General features: G+C 43.6%; 2 protein-coding genes across 7 annotated transcripts in view; both read left to right on the forward strand.

The window, feature by feature from the left end:
- The first annotated feature begins 6 nt into the window (after nt 1–6).
- Nucleotides 7–8795, forward strand: CRYZ (crystallin zeta). 6 transcript variants are annotated; one of them, XM_049807588.1, is made up of 9 exons: nt 7–65; nt 1734–1858; nt 2197–2349; nt 4074–4237; nt 5209–5260; nt 7299–7448; nt 7863–7964; nt 8058–8153; nt 8404–8795. In XM_049807588.1, exons 2-9 carry the CDS (start codon nt 1748–1750, stop codon nt 8563–8565), a joined length of 990 nt encoding a protein of 329 aa, XP_049663545.1. In that variant the 5' UTR covers nt 7–65; nt 1734–1747; the 3' UTR covers nt 8566–8795. The 6 variants fall into 6 exon arrangements, with proteins under 6 accessions (XP_049663545.1, XP_049663542.1, XP_049663541.1 ...); XM_049807585.1 differs by lacking the exon at nt 7–65 and adding an exon at nt 480–701; XM_049807584.1 differs by lacking the exon at nt 7–65 and adding an exon at nt 480–679.
- Nucleotides 8796–16130: 7335 nt separating this feature from the next.
- The window catches only part of ERICH3 (glutamate rich 3), a gene marked incomplete at its 5' end in the record, with an annotated part of 40895 nt that continues 35885 nt past the window's right edge, over nt 16131–21140 (forward strand). The window contains one exon of the mRNA XM_049807301.1: nt 16131–16198. Within this exon, the coding sequence (XP_049663258.1) occupies nt 16131–16198 (68 nt within the window). The remainder of the gene's footprint in view (nt 16199–21140) is intronic.

Below are 21140 nucleotides of genomic sequence, written 5' to 3' on the forward strand. Positions count from 1 at the left end.
GCCCGCACTCCGCCGCCGATCGGCCCGGGCCCGCTCTCCGCCGCGGGGCCAGGAGCGCTCCGGAGGTAGGCGGCGGCGGCGGGGTTGGGCCGCGGCCGGTCCCGCGCTGCCCGTGGTGGCTGTCCCCGGCGCGCAGGGCCGAGCTCCGCAGGCCGAGGCGGACACGGCCGCGAGGCGCGGGGCTCGGGCCGGAGCCGGGCGGCGAGGGGCGTCTCGGGGGGGGCGGGGCCTGCCTGAGAGGGGCGGTGCCTGGCGGCGAGGGGCGTGCCGGGGCGGGGCCTGGCGGCGAGGGGCGTGCCCGGGGCGGGGCCTCATCGGCGACGCTGAAGGGGCGGTGGCGGCGGCCCAGCTCCGTCCAGGGGCGGTGGGGCCGCTCCGCTCCGTGGCCGCGCTTCCCTCCGGAGCGGCCGGTGAGCCTGCCAGGAGCCGGGGCCGGGCCCCTCTCGTCCGGGTGTGCCCCTGCTTGCGACGGAGGAGCGGGCTCCGCTGCCCGACCGCCCCCGGGGCCTGGGCTCCCGGCGGCCGCTCTGAGGCGGGGGGAGGCCTCAGGGCAGTCGGGGCCGCCGCGCCCCTCGGCTGCCGGGGCACCCGCAGAAGTGAGTAGTGTCTGTCCGTGTGACTGATGCTCCTCCTGACGGGAATAGGTAACCGAAACCGAGAAGCCTTGCTGGCTGTATGAGTGAGGAGAAATAAGTCATCAGGTGCTTTTGAAAATCAGTCAGTCGGGTCCTTCTAAAAGCTGTAATTGCCCTTGAGAAAAAGCCCGCTTCTGGCTACGGTGCTAGAGTTCTTTAGCCAGAGTTGATCAAAAGCGTGATCTCTCGCTGTCTTTACCTTCCTGTTTGCTCTCCTGTGATTTTTTTTTTTTTGCTGCATACCCAGTAAAGCTCCTCAGTCTGAGTCGACCAGATTCCTGAAAGAATTGTGTATAGCTTTTCCTGTAGTAGGAGTAACTTGGCTCACGGTGTTCTGTTAGAATACCTCACAAATGAATGCAGTTGGAATAGCAGCTTCATTTGCTGATAAATTGTCATCGCTTCCATTAATGCGTACGAGGTTGTGAGCTGCAGCCGCTGAGGGCTGTGGTTCGTGCTCTCTGTCATATACAGCTGCAGTGGTGAAATCCAGCTGGAATTAAGGATTGGAATCTTGAACGTCTGCACTTCAGTTTTTGCTGACTTGTTTTAACGTCCTATGGTATCTTCTGGTTTTGATAGCTGGTAATTAGGTTTTTGTTGCTTTTTTTTTTTTTTTTTTTTTTTTTTACAGGTGAGTTTAATAGTAAGCAGGAACTGTGACTGGAATGTCACTTGGTTAGATTACCCAGTCACCCAATGTACGACAGGCTGTTTTGCCAGAATGTAATAGTAAATTGTCAATATTTTTCCCCAAAGTAGCGGCCATCTCTGCATATGTGACAGTGGTGCAGTGTTTGCAGGAGCTGCTGTAGAAATACTTCTATGGATAAATTATTTGCCTGTGATTCTCTCAATACCTATAAAGTTCTGCAAATGGTAGGGTTAATTTTATGCCTTTTGCAAGATTTGTGAAAACAAACAAACAAACACCAGACCCATAACAACCATCCGCCCCCACCCCCCCAATTTAAATCTAAATCAGGAGCGATCTTCTATTTAATCAGTTGCTTGACAGGCAGTTTATTTCTTTATTTTGAAAATGGAAAATAAATTATGAAGGCTTTACAGTATTATTGTGGTTTTTTCCTCCCCCAGATATTCTGATCGCTATGGCGGCCACAAGAAATGTGATGAGAGCTGTCAGAGTTTTTGAATTTGGTGGCCCTGAAGTGCTTAAACTGCAGTCAGATGTTTTAATTCCTGTTCCAAAAGAAAATCAGGTATATATGAGTTCTGTGAACTGAAATAATGACATTGAATGGTAATAGGAACACTTGGAACAGAGTAAAGAATGCAAACCAAAACTTTCCATCTTGAATATGGAGTTTGTGATCAGTGTATTCATGCTACCTGAGACATCATGTTTAACAAATGTGGGCTTTTTACTGTCATAAGGGCTACATAATCCATATAAAGGATTTCCTGAAAACGGCTTCAGTTCAACACTGAATTTTTGCTGACTCTGTGTAAGAATTTAGTTAAAATGCCATGACACTGTGCTGTGAATTCAAGTTCTAAATCTTTTTAATTATTGCTTAAGAAGCATCTTTTATTTTAGGTGTTAATTCAAGTCCATGCCTGTGGGGTAAATCCTGTCGAGACATATATTCGTTCTGGAAATCATGCTAGAAAACCGGCTTTACCCTATAGTCCGGGCTCAGATGTGGCTGGTGTAATAGAAAGTGTTGGGGAACATGTGACTGCATTCAAGGTATTTATACATTGGGTTTTAACTCATTATTGTATCCTCTTTCTGGGATTGCTATACTACTGTTCCTTTTTTTATAGCTTATAATCATGTAATCTGTTCAGGGGCGAAAATCACCTTCATTGACTGGTAAAAGCAGATGGTGAGATCATACTGGCAGCCCACTGTGCAGATTGAACCGTAGGGAAGTCTTTAATGCTGTTGGCCTCCAAGAGTTAAAAGGTCTCGGAAGAGGCACTTCAGTTTGTCTGCTTGAAGCAATGGTATCAGGTGTACAAAAGTTGTGGGTCACAACTATTTTTATGGCATTGCAGAAATATTTGAAGTTGGATGCTTCACATTTGAGGTAAAAATTTCACGCAGAACTGAAAAAAATTCTGTAAAGTTTTTTGGGGAAGTGGAAATAGCTTTTATTTTATTGACCTATGAAGCCCCATAAATTACATATTTGTTGTTAAAACTGTCAAAATACTTCATTACTCTAGTTTAGGAATTTTGCTTAGATTTTCTCAGGGGGAAAGTCTTGGGACAATTATCAGCAATTAATAATAATAATAATCAAGGCAATTATCAGCTTGCTAAAAGATACCTATGAAATTTATTTAGTTTTTAAATCCATTCTTCCTTTCAAGTCACTAAGACTGTTGGTCTCCGGCAAACATAAAAATTGTAGTTAAAATTGTGTTGGAATTTCCTGACTTGGAATTTATGTAACTATTGTGGGAGAGATGAGAGATTTGGTTATCTAGAGAGAAGAATCATGTTTATTCATATTTTCTTATCAGTAGTTTGCTATATCTGCTGTGCGTGTGTTTTGTTTCTTACGGAACTCATGATGCTCTTTGCTTGAATGAAAGAGAGAGATTATGAGATCAATACGTGCCACTGACAGACATCCTGAAAATGCCGAGTAGCCAAGCTCATTCATTCACATACTCATAGTGCTTGAGAAACAGCTGTGCTGCTATGCAGAACCTCTGCACAGCAGTTAATACCCAATGTCTGCGAACCAAACTGGCGTAGTCCACATGCTATATGTTTAATGAGATCAACATGCAAATAAGTCGAAAGATCAGAGCTCAGTAACTGCGAATGTTAACAGGTACTGGCGTTCTGTGAGCGGGCTTGTACAAGGTTGGGTGCTGACCTGGAGCGCAGCAGCTGGCGTTGCACCCCGCCGGCAGGACTGAATCGCCTTGGCGCCCGCACGCACAGCACGCTGCCAGGTGGTGCGTTTCCTGCATCGCCTGCTGAATTGCTGGTTGGAGTATTCACTGTTGAAGAACAGCAGCGATATTTAGTTACATTAGGGCATATTAAGAGCATATCTTTTTTCCATCTTTAAACAAAAAATAATTGAGAAATGTTTCTTTTGTGTCTGCAAAAGCTTTCGAGGTTTTGCGTTTGGAATCTGTGGATGGAATTCTTTAGTGTTCGGGTTCATTAAGGTTAATATTAATGAGACAGCAGGTTTGTGTGTTACACGGTGGAGCGGGGTTTATAATTATGACACTTAAATCTAAGTATATGAAATTATATGGTTTGTGTTGCATTGATTGTATGTATTAGCATTTATAAAAATCTTCTCTGTGACAAATATAACTGGTTATTTTTAATAGGAGAGCTGTTAGAAATAGCCTAAACTTCTGTGAACTGGTTCTTGATGTATATTAAGGAAAAAAGAAGGGAGATTATTAATTTCTCTATTTTCTTTCCCTCCTTTCTAGAAAGGTGACAGGGTTTTTACCACTGGTACAATCTCGGGAGGATATGCAGATTATGCAGTTGCTGCAGCTAATAGAGTCTTTCCTTTGTCGGATAAATTGGACTTCAGGCAAGGAGCAGCGATTGGAATACCCTACTTCACTGCTTATCGTGCTCTTTTCCAAAAGTAAGGTGCCAAATCTAAGTTTGTGCATTTTGCTTTTGAATATTTAAAATACTGAAGCCCATATTTTCATTGTCCTGCAAAATGGGGCGAGATCAATGAGTGGGAAATGTTTAAAACACTTAAGTTAGATTTGTTATACTGATGGAATTGTCAGACAATTGCTGCCTAGAAGCTCATGACTGTATTTTCCTGTTAAGTATTTCTTCTTAAGAGAACAGACCTGGGAAGGATTCTTCTATAAGTATCATGTAATAAAACGTGTAAATCGTTTTCAGTACTCTTTGGTATTTTAGCTAGGGAAGAAAAACAGGAATAGTTCTAATTTCTTAATTAAATGGACAATGTGCTGTAGAGCAGACCTACCTCTTTTCTTCGTGAGCCTCTCTTGCCAGAGTCTCTGTGTACAGTCCTGTCTGGTGCCCTAGGACAGTATGACGAGTAAAAACCAGACTTCCGTGTCAGCTAGGTAAGATCTTAGGACTGGTTTAGTTTGATAGAACAAATTATTAGAATGAGTGTGGTTTATTTTTATGTTATTTTTTTGCCCCATCCCTGGAAGTGTTCAAGGCCAGGCTGGATGGGGCTTTGGGCAACCTGGTCTAGTGGAAGGTGTGCCTGCCCATGGCAGAGGGGTCGGAAAGAGATGATCTTTAAGGTCCCTTCTAGCCCAAACCATTCTGTGATTTTTCAGATCTGTAACAGGTGAAGGTCTTGAACTGAGGTTCAGTACCAGACTGTTACTTGCTGCTAGTTGCATGTTGACGAAATTGCATATTACTTAAATTCATAAATGGTATGGTTTATTTTGCCTCCTTGTTTTCCCAAAGAGGCTGATTATACCTGTTTAGCCGTAACATAAATTGGAAGTAATACTGTGTGAAAGCTGAGATTTGATGTCAGTATATACAGCCTGATGGTTAATGATTATGTACTACAATCATAATGCCAGTATTTTCTGTTTTTTCATTCAGAGGGCGTGCCAAAGCAGGGGAAAGTGTGCTAGTGCATGGTGCGAGTGGAGGAGTAAGTATTTTGAGAAGGCAAGTTATAAGAAATGTCGCTTTCTGTCCCTGTTATCTGCTTTTGTCTGTGATATGATTTATGGCCACATTTATATCAATTAATAGATTAACAAAAATAGGTTTTTATTTCAGACACTTTAGGTTACTTTTTTCTTAGAGCAAACCCTGTTATTCCAAATAACTATGAAACTGCGTGAGTGATTGTGTAAGGCCCCTAAACACATTGCTGCAGTCGGAAGTTGGTCTGGAAGCTTTATAATCGGTCTTCCTGACATAAAACTAATAGCAGAAAGCTGTAATTTTAAAATATGTGCAAGCTGTTCTCAGTTCTCTGAGCAGTAATCACTGGTACACAGCAACTTGCATTTCTGGCTGCACAAGGAGATACACTGGAATATATAAATTCCTGACTGAATACTGTGTGAAATTGAACATACATTCTTACTTTGATTTTACATGACAAGCTAACTTCAGGTTTCTTTCACACAATGTTCTACTTTATCCCCAGTACTCTGCACTTTGTTGCTCAGCTTCTGCTGACATATTGAACAGCTGCTATAAATGGGCAAAGTTTCCTTAATTATTTGGTAGACAGCAAAAAGGTGATTATGACAGTCTCGTATGAGGAGGAATTCAGATCTCATTCTAAGATTCTAGAATGATATTCAGCATCATAGCCTCTTTTTTTTCTTCTTAAACTAAACATAGTTCTTGTTTTATGTTTCTTGAAAAGATATATTGCCTTTGGTTTGCAGAAGCATATAATGCGAATCTGTTGTTGTGTGGACTTGTAACCTTTGTTATAGGAATATATGTCAAAGCAGTGAGATACGTGTAGGTATGAAGCACATGCTGAAGAGAAAAGATGGTTTGTGCTGCATCTTTTCTTTCAAGTGATGCTGATTTACATAATGATTCTTAAAAATGTGCCTCCTTTTGAATTTTTCTCTGAAAATCAGTCTGGCCAAGATGTGTTTTAATTAGTGGTGTTTGTTTTTTCATTTAGTTGAAAACTGATGATCTGCTATTGAGAAAACAAGGTCACATTTGCCAAACAGTTTGGGCAGATCCTGGCCAGACAGATGGTCATGGTAGATTTTTTCAAGAAGCCTGTCCATTTATTTTCTGTGTTATTCATACATACAAATTTAAATAGCAGAGCCACAGAATGGAGTTTTTATGGTGGTCTTTGTGTGTTTGTTATTTTTTTGTCATGCCACCAAAAATATAAAAACATGCATATCTTAACATATCCTGGAGGAGGTATCCAGCTGTATGGTTGGTACAGTGGGCCGCCGAATCTGTAGCCTCAGGAAACTGACCAGCTGGGACTGAATCCCGTTGTTCGTGTCAGCTGTTCCCTTGTTTTGCATTCGTATTGCATTGGCGTGACACAAAGCAAAACCAAGAGATGACATTGGTATGCCTCAGGTGATCATTGGCTCCAACCTCAGGTTTTTATGAAGGCATCCCTCACCTCTAAACATCCTCTGGAGTGCAAAACTGGTATGAGACACTGAGAATTTGGTTTCTAAAGATATCATTTAATCTGTATGTGAAAGGTACAAAACTACTGTTAATAAAATTTGTGCTTGCAGATTGTCTTTGCAATATATAATGCTGGTATCAATAGCAGCTGATTCTGTGAAGAGAAGAATTTCCTTGGCTTTGTATCAAATATATATGGCCCAACTTTAACAGACAGACAACATTCTACATGGATTTATATCAAACGTTGAGAGCTATTAAAAAACCCACAAGACTGTACTATGCCTCTGTAAATATCTTTTCTTTTTTTCAAAGAGTATTTGCTATCTTTAAGATCCAAATTACTTATTATGGCTAAAAATAAATGTTACCAGGCCAGCTTTTTAAATAAGTTCCAAGTTGCTGGTAGAATACATAAAATTTACAAAGCTAAGAAAGAAGGAGAAAAAAAGACCATTTTTTTTCTTTTCTTTTTCTTTTCTTTTTTTCTTTTTTTTTTTCTTTTTTTCTTTTCTTTTTTTTTTTCTTTTCTTTTTTTCTTTTCCCCTCAGGTGGGAATAGCAACATGTCAGATTGCCAGAGCTTGTGGTTTGAAGGTTTTGGGTACAGCAGGAACCAAGGAAGGCATGAACATAGTTCTGAGAAATGGCGCTCACCAAGTATTTAATCACAGAGAAGCTAATTACATTGATAAAATTAAGGTAAGCATGTTTTCAGGGATAGGTGGTGCGGCATGTATTTTTCTTACTAACAAAATGTGAACAGTTGTTTGCAGAAGTTTTTTGAAGGAGATTTATGTAGAAGTAATAGTGTACTGCCTTTTTCATTTCTACACAAGGGAAAACTTTTCCGGGCTGGGAAGCTGAGCTTTCTTCACAGGCAATGGCATTTAGAGACTCTTGCATTCCAGAAAATTCCAATATGGTAGCATATCATAATTCAGCATATCAAATATGGTAAAATTAAACTTAGTAGCTGTCAGCTTTAGTACAAAGGCCGTATTTAAGATTTAAACAATAAACTGTAAAATGTATGTTATCTGTAGCATATGAAAGAAACAGTGGTACCCAAGCACTAATTGGAGTGAATTAAATAACATGTTATGTCCTGTACAGGAACACACAGGGATGGAAGGAGTTGATATAATAATAGAAATGCTCTCTAATGTCAATCTTGCTACTGACTTGCAACTGCTGTCCTATGGAGGAAGGGTGATGGTAGGTATTTTTTGTGACTGACTTTAGTTTGTGCATTTAGCAATGCAATTCAACAGTTGTAACTTGAAATAACTTTTAATTCGTTTGTAACAGGTTGTGGGCTCTAGAGGTCCTATTGAGATAAATCCGAGAGACACTATGAGTAAAGAATCTAGCATAATTGGAGTTAGTCTGTTTCTTGAAACTGAGGTAAGAAACACTTTTATTTTAAAGAATGTTTTGTTGGCTTATTCTAACACCTCCCTATTTCCAGTTAAAACCATTTGTAGGGATGAAAGCGTAATGAACGTGCTTGTTCATTCCTTTATGTTATGATTTAATCTCAGAACATCATAAAATATTTTTAGCTTGTGAAATTTGGTTTAACACTTGCATAAATAGTCAATACTTTTCTAAAATGTAAAGACCTGGTGGTAAATGCTGTCTTTATTACCTGCAGGAGGAGAGGCATGAATGTGCAGCAGCACTCCTTGATGGCATAGAAGCTGGCTGGCTGAAACCAATTGTGGGCTCTGAATATCCACTGGAGAAAGTAGTTAAGGCTCATGAAGATATTATTCATAGCAGTGGTGCTCGAGGAAAGATGGTGCTCCTTCCATAAAGTCTTTTTCCATTTATTTTGTAGCTGTTCTTAACAGTACCTTTGCTTACATGATTCATTGGATGTAAAACATACTCTTGAGCAGGTTTGACAGTAACAGCAAATGCTAACTTACATTAATTAATTAACAATCTATTTTCCTTTTGTAATAGGCAGAGTTGCATATACTTCAAAGTAATTTTTGTAGCTTTTTTGGCTGATTTGGAAATAATAAATTTTCTCGGCTGGTGTGGCCTTGTGATGCAGGGGAAACTAATATCAAAGATAGAATTTAATATCATGCTCCATGTGAAGTTATAGTGGGGTCACTGTAGGTAGTGCGAAATGAAGCCTGCTTTTTCAGCAGATACATGAATGTATATAACTAACAATATGCATATAACTAGGACTCTAAACTCTTTAGCCACAAAATTTGTCTTATTCATCTTTTATCAGGTAATTTACTTGGAATAAAAGCTTTGACTGCCAAAATAGTTCACTTTCCAGATCAAAAATTGGCCAAAGAATCTCTAAAATGTGAACTGTTAGGAAGCAGAGGCAGTTTCATTTTTCTACACCTGACTTAGTGTGTGAGGTGAAAGTGTCTCAGTTAATCCAAAGGGACCATAACTCTGAAGCTGCACGCTAATCCGTGCTACTTGGCAACTGATCATATTGGCAGAAGCAGCTGATTCCTTGATGGTGAATGGCTGGGTAGTGAGGATTTAAATTCTTCCTGTGATCTTTATTAAATTTAAAGTCACCTGAATCCCTGGCTACAATGAGGAGAAAAGAGAGGCTGCACTGCTTTCATGGGTACTGAGAATTCATGTTATTTCATAAATGAATGTGTATACATTGTTGACTTGTTCCACATACAATCCAATTAAGGAAGGACAATTTCTTTGATATGTTGACAGTTTTTACACTCAAAATACTGTTTGGTATTACAGGCACTTCCTTTTAATGATATAATTCTTTAATGAGCAGTGAAGTCGTCACTTGCAGAAGAGTTTTCTCAACTTTGAAGATGAGCTTTTCTGTTCCTTTGAGGAAAAGTGAGTCCTTACTAAACAGAAACTTTTTAGAAGTATTTTTGTCTGTGAAGGTTACTTGCTTTTTAACATTTGGTCTGGATTCATTTGGTGTCATGCTATCATAAATCAGCACACAGTCTCTGAATCCATGTATAGTTTCCTCAGGGTGGTAGCTTCATCACACTAGCATTTTCTAAATTGTGATTTTTTTTTCTGAACAGGCATTCATTTCTACTGATGTTTTGCTTAATCTAAACTAAGAAAATAATTGGCAAAATCTTTTGAAATGTCTGGATTTCTCCTCTATGATTGTGATCCCTTCTTAAAATACTAAGGTAAGAGAGGGCCCCACAATATGTATCTTTATAAGCCTCTCGATCAGATCTTAACATTTTGTTTTAGTGCTTAATTAACCGTGACTGTGCTCTGTGTGGTTGGGAGAAACCAAATCTTGACACACTACTTGTCTCTAGAGCCTGAAACTGGTTAGTTATTTTACCTGTTGTTGTCCTCTAGGAACAACTGGCTTCTTTCAGAAAATTGGACACTGTTTGTGTTGAACTCTTGCTGACATTCTAGTGTCTTCATTGTGCTTGGCAGACATGTTTAAAACAAAACAAAAACTTATGCCTGATCTCTGGTTTTGCACCTTTTTTTTTTTTTTTTTTTTTAAATTAGAGTAGTTGGAATTGAAATATTTTCCAAGCCTGTAGACATATTAGCATATAAATACTAGGTGTACTAAAAAAAGTGGTAGAAAATTGCCGACTTATTTACACAGAAGATGTTGCAGGTGATAGCCTCTGTCACCTATAAGATCCCCCTTCTTGCCAAGTGACTTACCCTTGGAGGAGACCAGGAATAGTTGGATCGTTACAACTGATGCAGTGCCAGCTTGTTTAAAATCTGTGTCAGAAAATATCCATTCTTTCTGCTTGATGTTTCTCTTGTGCATAGTTATGTAAAGAGATGCAAAATACTTGCTTGGAAATAAGATAGTATAGCTTTACTTCCTCCTGCTCTCCCAAGTGCAGTCTCGATAGACGTGGAGGCGGGTCCTGGGCTTCATGTGGTATTCTCCAACAGCCATGTTTCTTGTGCTGTCACTCCTAAATGGGTGAAAATGTTTTGGCCCTTTGTTAATGGAAAGTGGATGATTCATGGTAAGTGCATGGAAATCAAGAGAGAATTTTCTTTACAGCTCTAGCAAAAAGACTTATTTTTGTGTCATTGTAGTTGATATGGATAACAATAGTTGAAGTATCATGGAATTGTAGAATGGTTTGGGTTGGAAGGGATCTTTGAAGATCATCTAGTCCCAACTCCCCTTTCACAGGCAGGGACATTTTTCACCAGAGCTGGTTGCTCTAAGCTACGTCCAGCCTGACCTTGAATGTTTCCAGGAATGGGGCATCCACAACTTCTCTGGGCAACCTGTTCCAGTGTCTCAGCACCCTCATCATAAAAAATTTCTTCCTTACTTCAAACCTAAATCTACTCTCTTTCAGTTTAAAACCATTGCCCCTTGTCCTGTCAATATAGACCTTGGTAAAAAGTCTTTCTCCACCTTTTTTATAAGCCCCCTTTAAGTACTGAAAGGTCTCCCTGGAGCCTGCTCTTCTCCAGGCTGAACAACCCCAACTCTCAGCCTGTTCTCATGGGAGAGGTGATTGTTGAGTACATCAGCCTTCTCCGTGTTGGTTGTCACTAGCTCTCCTGTCTTACTTACTGGAGGTGGTGCATTTTCTTTAATCTTCCTTTTCTGGCCAAGGGGCTTATTATTCTTTGCATGCCTTGCCAAATTCAGCTCCAACTGTGCTTTAGCTTTCCTAATCCCATCCCTACACATCTGGGCAGCATCCTTGTATTCTTCCCAGGATGCCCATGGATGTATGTGTGCTCATGCTACTTCAAATCTAGCTAGCAGAGTTATTGAGACTGTTGGGAACTGTTCTTTGCCCAGTTGCATGTTGTTATTTTCTAATTTGAGAGAATGTGAGATAAATAATGAACATTGATATTTTTCTAAATAATTGAGTATAGATACTAATCTTTTTCATATTCTACAATTTAATTCTAATGCTCACACTCACTTTTGGGTTAGCAATCAATGATAGGGAAGACTGGTGTCAGATCTGTTTGTGGCATCTGTCCTTCAGTTACACCTAGATTAATATTTTCTTTTTATTAAAGGCACTGGTAAGGTCTCATTGAGTAATAGTTTCATCATTTCTGTAGGCTGGGAACTGAAGCTCAGGTCCAAGACAGGTAACATCCTGGAGACAAATGTTGTTGTGCAAATTGTAGTGGGTTGGGGGAGGAAATTAGAATGGTTTTCAAGAATATGAACTTGTGAGCAATAACTAGGTACATATCACAAAAAAAGGAAAGACGATCTTTACAGTGAAGCTTATGAAACCAATTCAATGAATACTGATGATAAAACAGCAAGGTCTTAGTGTCAAATAGGGAAGGAGTGTTTTTCTAACACAAGGTTAAGTAATGTAAGGAAGACTTTGCCCAGCACCAAGTTGGTCCCTGTGAAAGTGCATCTCCTGTGTTTTAAATTAACTCTTTGGTAGACAGGAGACCCCTCGAAGTTCAAGATTCAGGTTTGCAATGTCAGTTTTTTTCAGGTATGGAAAGGTCTCTTTTAATGCCATGTTAATTTTATTTGGGACTGCTACTCAAGTGATAATTTAAACTTAAAAGTGAATAATTTTTTTAACATACCATAAACAGATACACGTCTCTACAAAGATATACATACTTTTTCCAACAAATATTAATTCAGTAGGATTTAAGTAAGTATTTGTATTTCTGGTGGGTGGATGATGTTAAGATATTATAGCTGTAAGCCTCGTTATTAAACGCGGGACTAAAGGAATATGCTGGATCACTGACTTAAGCCCTCATTTCTTTCAAGCAGTTTGTCATATAATTGGTTTTGTGAACTTCTTGAGCTCCATCTTCTAAAGTGGGTAGACCACAGTACGGTTTCTTCTGTGCAAATATAAGTGTGAGGTTGTTTTGCTATTATACTGAGTCATTTAATGGTTTCTCGTTCTTATAAACCTTAAAACCATTGCATCAAACGGATTGTTTTGCCAGAGAAGAAGATTCAGTGTTTCTGGAGTTAATGATTTCAAACTAATATTTCAATAAGTGCTTTTGAAAATAGTTGCTCGGGAAGAGAAGGATGAGGCAGACTCAGCTGTAGTAATGCATTAACTTGGTACCCCGCCTCCTAGGTACCCCGCCTCCTAGGTCCCCCCCCAGGTGTAGTAGGATACTTCATACCTCGAAGCTGTGCAGATGCCTGGATGGGAAGAAGCTGGTTTCCTTCTATGTCGCACTTTCCATAGGATTAGGGAGCTGCATGTCTACTTAGTCAGAATTTGAAGGTTTAAGAATGATTAACCTAGTCCAAGTGATGTGGGTAGGTAGTTCTTTAGCTGATTATTCAGGTAAAAGATGCTGATTATTCCTATTCATTCTGGCAGAATGCAGTCTGGGGCAGTGATGGCATGTAGGGAATCTGTGATTCCACTTGACAACACTGTTTAGAAAAAGTAAAACATCTCTTAAGGTACTAAATAGCAGGTTAAGAGTAACAGTTAATGACGGGTGTGGTTATAGAGATGATGTGCATACAAAAATATATGCTTTCTTTATACAGTGCATGTTTTAAAATATTTAATTCTTTTTAATTTGGCTTTGGTCAGAGAGTATTATATTAATGAGAGGCTTATGATTTACAATGACTCCTTTCTTGATTAGTGCTGCCTAATGCTAATGCTTGGAGATGAAATTCAGAGCATACGCTCTGTGTACGCATTGCTGCTGTTAACAAGAGTAGTGTTTGTTATGGGGTTTCTCACCAGAAGGTGTCAGAGTAGTTCTATTTTTATTACGTTGCTGGCTTCTCTACGAAGGTAACCTAGCAGAATAAACCAGCATAGTTTAGACTGCTTTGTGAAGAAATGTAATATAACATTTAATGCTTCTGTCCATTTTTGATGTATCATACAAATGGAAGAGGTTTTGATTTTGGAAAAAGTAGTGTGACTAAAAATGATGAGGTAGCACTGAACACGCAGTGCAGGAAGGAGTGAGGAAGCTGTAGTGGGTCCTTTCAGGCTGCGGGCAGGAGATGGGTATGTGAGACCCGGGTTGTATTGCTGGTACGAGGTTGGGCTCCAGCTGGTGGGTGTAGCCGTGGTAGTGTAAGACCTTGTCAGCGCTGTCATGCTGAAGGTGGGGGGGGGCATCGGTTTGCCCGTGACTCAGTTACAGTAGTCCAAGCCTTGCATATTAGTGCAAACCCACCTTGGCTGTGATCTGCAAGGGGGAATGGCTGAGATGTTCATGGATGTTCAGGCTGCGCTCTCTGTTAGAGAGACACTAAAGTCCAGTGGAGGGAAAATCATCTTGGCTAGGTAACTTCTTCAGCTGCTGCAGATGAATTTCTTAGAGCTGTTATTTGTCACATTTCTGGCTAATCTCTCAGGTGTATCTGGTCTGTTCAAGCCACCCATCCAGAGAATTTGTCAGTCTAGAGTCCTTGGCATGTCCTAAAAGGAGGGCTGAACCGTCCCCTTGGCAGGGTGGAGAAGGGTGGAGGAAGAGAATGAGGATCACAGACAATTGACTTAGGGGCAGAATAGTTCTGTCAGGTTGTTTATTTTTGAGTAACCGATTTAATCAGATGGGCTTTCTGAAGCAGTGGTTCCCAGTGGTAGTCTGCTTGGGTGCTGTCGTGGGTGGTGGGAAGGGTTGCATGGGTTCCCTCTCACTTCTGTGCAGATAAGGTTTGGGGTTCAAAGTGTGCAGTTCTTTACGCATGCCATGGTCTGGAAAGTGCTGCTACACACGTTTCTGAAACAGAAGAGTGGAATAGTTCTGAAAAGCCTCTGCTGTTTGTTAATCTCATTGTGCCCCAAACAAATGCTGCCTACGCTTGCTAGTCATTAAAAGTATCCCCTCTTCATTGTCATCATGTGGTCCCTGTGTGTATTCCTGACTTCGTGTGCTACAGCACGATACAATAAATTAATGAGACTTTAATTATGGTGTCGGGAAGATAAAAACCCAAGAGGATATTGATGTTCTTGGTAGTTGCTTCCTTTTCAAACGACAATTCAAGATGAAGCGTGGGTAGATGGTGCCCGAGACGACCTGAGGACAGCGGCAGTCCCTTCACGTTTTGGAGCAGGCGCACCAGCGGGGGAAGGCTGGCCCTGCACCCTGAGGACCTACAGCCGGTTCAGTTGTGCCGTGGCCCCTGAACGCATTACCCGCGTATTGGTGCTTCAACTTGAACCCACGAGAAGTGGAGGAAGAAGGGAAAAGCAGGAGCATGGAAGGGTGATTCTGCCTCCTTTGCTTGAGGACACCTAGAGATCGTTGAAATGCATCCTTCGGAGCTCCCCTGTCATTCGTACTGAAAGAACGGAAATCAGGGAGGGTATTTGAAACGATCCTGCAGCCTCTCGCCTCTTGTGCCGTACCGCTAAGTTCACGGCTCCGTGGCGCATCAAAACGCCTCCTCCGTCCGCTCCTTTTCCTTCTCTTCCCCTGAAAGCCTGCGGTTCCCGCCGGGCAAAACGTGCCCTGCGGCCTCCCCTGCCCGTTCCGACCTCGGGCCCTGTCACCCCGCGGGCTGCTGCGGCTGCGTGACGGCGGGGCCCGGGCCGCTTCCCCGCGGGCTGCGCGCCTCGGCTACGGCGGCAGGTGCGCGGGGGGGCCGCCGCAGGAGCGCTTCGGGGCCGCCGCGGCAGGCGGCAGCCAGGCCGGGGCTGAGGGAGCCGCCGGCGGCGCGAGGCCGGAGCCCCGTCCCCGGGAGCGGCCCGGCCCGCCTTTCCCCCCCGCCCCGCCGACGCCGCCGTCACCGGCGGCGGGAGCCCCGCCCGCCCCCCGCGGCCGGCCCGCCGTGTCCTAGCGACGCCCGGGGACGCGGCCGGCAGCGCTGGGGCCGCGGGCAGCGCCAGGCCCCCCGCCGCCGCCATGAGCGGCCCGCAGCCCGGGTGAGTGGGGCGGGGGGCGTCCGGGGGCGGGGGCGGGCCGGTCCCTTCCCCGCGGCGTTGCCCCGCCGTCCCTCGCTGCCCCGCCGGCTGCTGAGGTGTGAGGGGGCGGCGGCAGGGGGGCCCTGGGGCCGCCGCGCCAACGGGCTGAGCCCTCGGGTGCTCCCGGGGTCCCGCAGCCGCCCGCAGCCCGCCTGCCTGGAATAACGACAGCTGGGCGGCTGTTCCTCGCTCAACGGTCGGGTTTGCCTTTTTAATTCTGTGAGAAGAATGGCCTAGAATGGAGCAAACGACCCGAAAGACCTAAAGGTGTTTCCTTGCACTCCAGCGCGGGCAAAACGTTGGCTTTGGGCGTCAGGTGCGTGCGGCGGCGGGCTGGGAGGAACCGGTGGCCCGGGCGGAGGTGAGCGCTTTTTAACCCAGGTCCCCTCCGGCTCTCGCGGCCCTCCGCCGAGGTGGTTGCTTTCTTCTGGGAACGGGGCGATGGAGTCACAGGGAACAGGGCCACTGACTTCGGGCATTTCCCTTTGTCGTTGTCCGGCTCCACATCTGCCGGTCGCGAGTTTCAGACCATCCAAACTTCCCCAGGCTGAGGTGAGTTACAGATACTGAGAGACTGAGTATCTCTGTAGATCTCCATCTCCATGACAGAATTGAAGACACCCTGTTTTAGTGGGCGGTGCTCTGAGTGAAGAATAATGATATAGCTTGCTCGTGGCCATACAACAAACCAGTAGCGGAACAGGAGTATTTTGGCTCTCATTTCCATGTCTAGTTGTGTTCACAATTGGAACCTGTAGCTTGATTTGATTATTTTAAAACCTTTGAAAAAGTGTTCTGCATGAAAATCTCTTTTATGAAGAAATATATAGAACTCCAAACAAAATGCTTAAAACCTTATTCTTGGAAGATTGTTTCACTCTAGTTACCACATAAGGCACTTTTGGACTCTGGGTGGTGTTTGTTAATTCGGTTTTTGGGAAATGATTATGCTGTGGCTGATTGCATTCATGTCACAGATATTTCAAGGAATACCTCCAGTCTGCATCTGACACAGAAAACTGTGAAAATTGCAGAGCTGTGACTTACAAAGAGATTGCTGAAGTGGATGGGGAGAGGCTAACACGTGGGGTTTGCCTCTGCTCCTCGCCCATTTCCCTTCTGGAAACTCTCAAACAGAGCTAGCCTACTACAGCAGCCAAATGAGACGTGGGATCACAATTCACTCTGCAAGAGACTGCGGGAGGTCTCTAGTCCGATCTTCTGCTCATAGGGTCAGCCATGAGGTCAGACCAGGTTACTTCATCAAGACAGATCCCGAAAACCTCCAAGGGTGGCAACAGCACACCCCTCCACTGCCTGGGCCTCCTCGTGAGGAAAAACGTTTTCATTAGACCTGCCTCAGCCCCACTTCTTTTAGCTTGTACCCATTGTACCTTCTCTGGCTCCGTCTTCTCCACAACCCACAGGCCCTGGCAGGCTGCTGTGGGACCTCGGAGCTGCCCCTCCTGAGGCTGTGCTGGCTTCTTCAGCCTCTCCTCACAGGGCGCATGGTCTGGCTCCACCATCTTGGTGGCTTCTCCTGAACTTGTTCCAGTGCCTCCATGGCTTCTTTGCTCTGGGGCCCAAAAATGGACACAGCAGTGCACATGGCGTCTAACGGGTGCCGAGGAAAGGGGACGATTGCTGCCCTCACTCGACTGCCTGCGCCCCTCTTAATTCCCCCTGGGATGCTGCTGGCCGTCCTCGCTGCTTGTCTGGCTCACGTTCAGCTTGTGCCTCCCAGGAGCAGCCAGTCCTTCCCAGCAGAGCTGCTCCCCAGCCTGGCTGTCTCCAGCCTGTGCTGTTGCACGGGGTTATTCCTTCACGGGTGCAGGACTTTCATCTGTCCTTGTTGAACTTTGTAAGGGTCCTGTACTGTGTTCAGGTGCAGTGTTGGGCGAGCCACTGTCTGCCTTCCAGAGCATCATGGCTACCTTTGGGTATGGGCAGAGCAAGCTCATTTCTGTCTCCTTGTTAGATCTACAGATGCCTTTGAGCATGGTGACCATCCCCTGGGGCAAAGTATTCATAAAATAAAGTAATTCTCACTGAGTATCTGGGCAAAGAATCCTCAGTGGTTTGACTGTTAAAAAGTCAGGTTAGACAAAGAGTAAAGAAAGTAGTATGAAGCTTTTGAAACAAAAACCCAGGTGAACGTGACCTGTGCATCTGTGGGGCAAGACAACCAGGGCTGAAGGGGTTCTGCAGATATTTAAGCAGAGATACAACGTGATTTGGAGAGACTGTGGCCTTTCCCTTCCTTGGTTATCACCTGAGTAAAAGTGTACATGTGCTTAAGGTTTTTGTGGGCTTGGAATAAACCGATTAATTACTGTTAAGAGTGCAAAACCTCATCAAAATTTCAAGTCATCTGCTGACTTCAGTGAGCTTTGGTTCGGTAGTTGCATTCCAGAATGGTTTCTCACAAGCACAGCAGTGGTAGTTGAAATTAATAAGCGTAGAAGCCGGAGCTGTTCCTTGAGGTGAAGTCCAAAGGTGGTGCAGCCAAGGGTCGGTCGGTGACCCAGCTGGACGGCAGCAGCTTCCCGTGGGAGGAGGAGGAACGTGGTCTAAGGCCTGCAGTCGGAAGGGTCAATTTACATGGGTAACAGCCCTGTCTCCTGACAAAACAAGAGCCTTCTTTTGTGGAGACTGCGGATTGTTTTCCTGGCTTTTCATCTTCTGAATAGATGGCCCTCTTTCTCAGAGAGAGAGGAACCCAAGCGCAGCATAGTCACTGGCCGTACTCACTTGGCTTAAGCTTGGAGGCACCAAACAAAGTAAGCATTTATGCTGAATAGTGTAATAAAGGCAGCATAAAGGCAGCAGTTATCTTCTGAATGCCTGTACTGGGGAGTAGATGGCAAAAGTCCATTCTCTGTGATGGAATTGTACCGTTTTTTGATTCCTAAGCCCACATGTGCCTGTTAGGGCATTCCCAGGTAGGATTCACGAAGTCCTTACCTTCAGGATTTAACACCAAATTGCAGTTCTGCAGAAAACCACTTTGCCGCCATCTGCTTACCTCTCTGGAGACCCTGACAGTGGTTTTATTTGGAAGTGGGGTGTACTTCATGGTGGCTGAAGAATTTCCTTAGGGAGGGAATGGCAGACGGGTGCCAGACACCTGGGAATTCTCCCGAGAGTAGTCTTTGCTCCCAGACGGAATGTGTTGGGCAGGCCCCCCGGCCTTGTGGGATGTTGAACTCGCTGTTTGTGGTTGACAGCCTGCGGTTAGATTTGTTCCGTCTGAAAGCTAGACACGCCTTTCTTGTTTATGTCCCCAGCAGAAACAGTGCAAGATCCAGTAGCTTGTTAGAGTGAGGAATGGTCTCCATCACGGGCAGGACTGTTTGTTTGACTGGAGGAGCAATAAACTCGAGCTATAACCTACAACACTGGGGCTGTAATTCCCTGTCACTCTACCAATCAATAACTAAAGCTTTGATGCTCTCTTAGATTATTTCTTTGGTGAGCAGTCACTGATTTAATTGCACTGTAAATCATTAACTGAAGATTTGCTTTGCAAAACTAATGTAGGATGCCCACTGCGACTTTGTCTTGATATCCTTTCAAATGAGTAAGGGTGGTCTTAAAAATCATTGTGATACACAGCACTGGCTCTGAATATAGTGCATTGTTAGAGGCTGCTTTATTCTGTGAAGCAAACAATGAACCCAAATCTGTGTTGCAGCAGTTCTGTTACTGCATCTCTGAATCATCCTCTTGTCTGTTTCACCCTTGTCATTTCTAATCAGCAGTCTGAATTTTATTTCCAGACATGATTTTGTGAGTCAGCAAAGACTGAAAGGAAAGCACTTGGGCTGCCGAATGGGGGGGGATCACGCGAAGATGCTGCTGGTGCCCTTTTCCCAACACTGCACGTGTCTGTGCCGTAGTCATCGGTTGGTGCAAGGGAGCACAGGTCTCATCTGAAGCTTAGGCTTGACAATAAGTTGCATGCTTTTGAGCGAAGGGCACAGATTCCGTTCCGAGGATAAGGTCTCACCCTGGCTGCCCTCAGACTGGAAAGTACGCCTGCACCCCATCTACTGGTGCACTGAATGGGTCCGATCCTTTAGTGTCAGTGGGATACTCCAGATGGATTTGGGCCAAGCCCAAGCATAGTACCAATATGGCCCACTCCCAACTAAACTGGCCTAAAATCTGCTGGTGGAGGGTGAACAGGTTAGCTGAAATAAGCAGGAAAACTGGCAGAAGCTCCAGGTAAGCGTAAGCTTGTAGGGCCAGCCCCTGCTTACTGCACGTGACTTAAATCGGAGTTCGAGTCCATGCCCAGGGTATTCTGTGTGGCTGTCTGTGCTGGTTTTCTTGACAGCAGAGGCATTCACCTGGGCAGAGAGCTCAGGCTTCCCTTGGCAGTGTGGCTCTGCCAAAGCCCAGTGGATCCAGCTGCAGTCTTTCCAATGGTTTAATGGGCCCAAAACATTTCCTTATTTCTTCCAATACCCTTTTGAACTTTGAATTTAGTTCCGCGTTTTTGTAGGACAAGCCTGTTCATAATTTAAGTAAGAAAATACGTGTACGGAGACTTCTTTGAAACTGAAGTCGCTGCATCACTGTGCTCAGGTGGGAGTTGCATTTTAACTAGTTATATGGTCCATGAAATATTAGGTGGAAGGAAGTAAATGAAAAGGAATTGGACTGAGTTTCTCCTCTGCCTCCGTATGCAATTGCTAGGTGATACCATAAGTCAACACTTAGCACAATTGATGTAATCTGGTGGTTTCAAATGTAATGCAAACAGTGGATTAAAAAAGTAATGTAGAACAGTTGCTATAGTACCAGTGTTTAATCAACATGCATAACAGGGTAAGCTAAATTGTTTGTTAAAGTTTAATTTATTGTTGGTAGGCTACCTGTGAGATTATTGTGAAACCCCAGATAAAATTGCTGTAAATCCATATCTCTGTGGTTTTTTTGGATTTCTTTTTTTTTTTTTAAATTGTTCTTTATTTCCTTGAGTATACTTTTGTGTGTATTGGTAGTTACCTCAGCAATAGACATTTATCTTGAATTACCCCATTGAAAGACTTGTAATAGAGGTACAGTGGCATATAAATTTAAAGCCAAAGGAAGCAAAAGAGATCAATCTCTTGTTGTGTAATTAAAACATATCCTGCTTAGAGAGCCCGAAGGTCGGGCTGAACATATTAAGCAACATGTATCTTGAGTGTATAAATTTTACAAATGTGAATGGATTTAGAGTATTAAAAACTTAAGCCTACTGTCACTTATTTTGTTATTTGTCCTGTTTTCCAGAGAGTGAAGTGAGATAAGATTGTGCTAAGAACTATTTAAAAATATATCTGCTAATTATGGATGCTTCAGTTTTTGTGTTCAACTCTCATATCTTGGGTTCAGTTTTTGGAAGCTCTGATCTTTGGTAGCTGTGATGATTTAGCTCTGTTGGCTTTCCAGAGATGGGTGGCATTCCTTGGGTAGGGCAGGGGAAGGCCCTGCTTGGGTGGTC

Source organism: Accipiter gentilis, chromosome 8 (genome assembly GCF_929443795.1).
Source record: "Accipiter gentilis chromosome 8, bAccGen1.1, whole genome shotgun sequence".
Taxonomy (NCBI): Eukaryota; Metazoa; Chordata; class Aves; order Accipitriformes; family Accipitridae; genus Astur; species Astur gentilis.

Coding starts and splice junctions, on each gene's coding strand:
- CRYZ (XM_049807583.1), top strand. CDS start 623: ATGCTCCTCCTGACGGGAATAG. Junction 645..1,733: donor GCTCCTCCTGACGGGAATAG/GTAACCGAAACC, acceptor TTCCTCCCCCAG/ATATTCTGATCGCTATGGCG. Junction 7,449..7,862: donor ATTACATTGATAAAATTAAG/GTAAGCATGTTT, acceptor TGTCCTGTACAG/GAACACACAGGGATGGAAGG.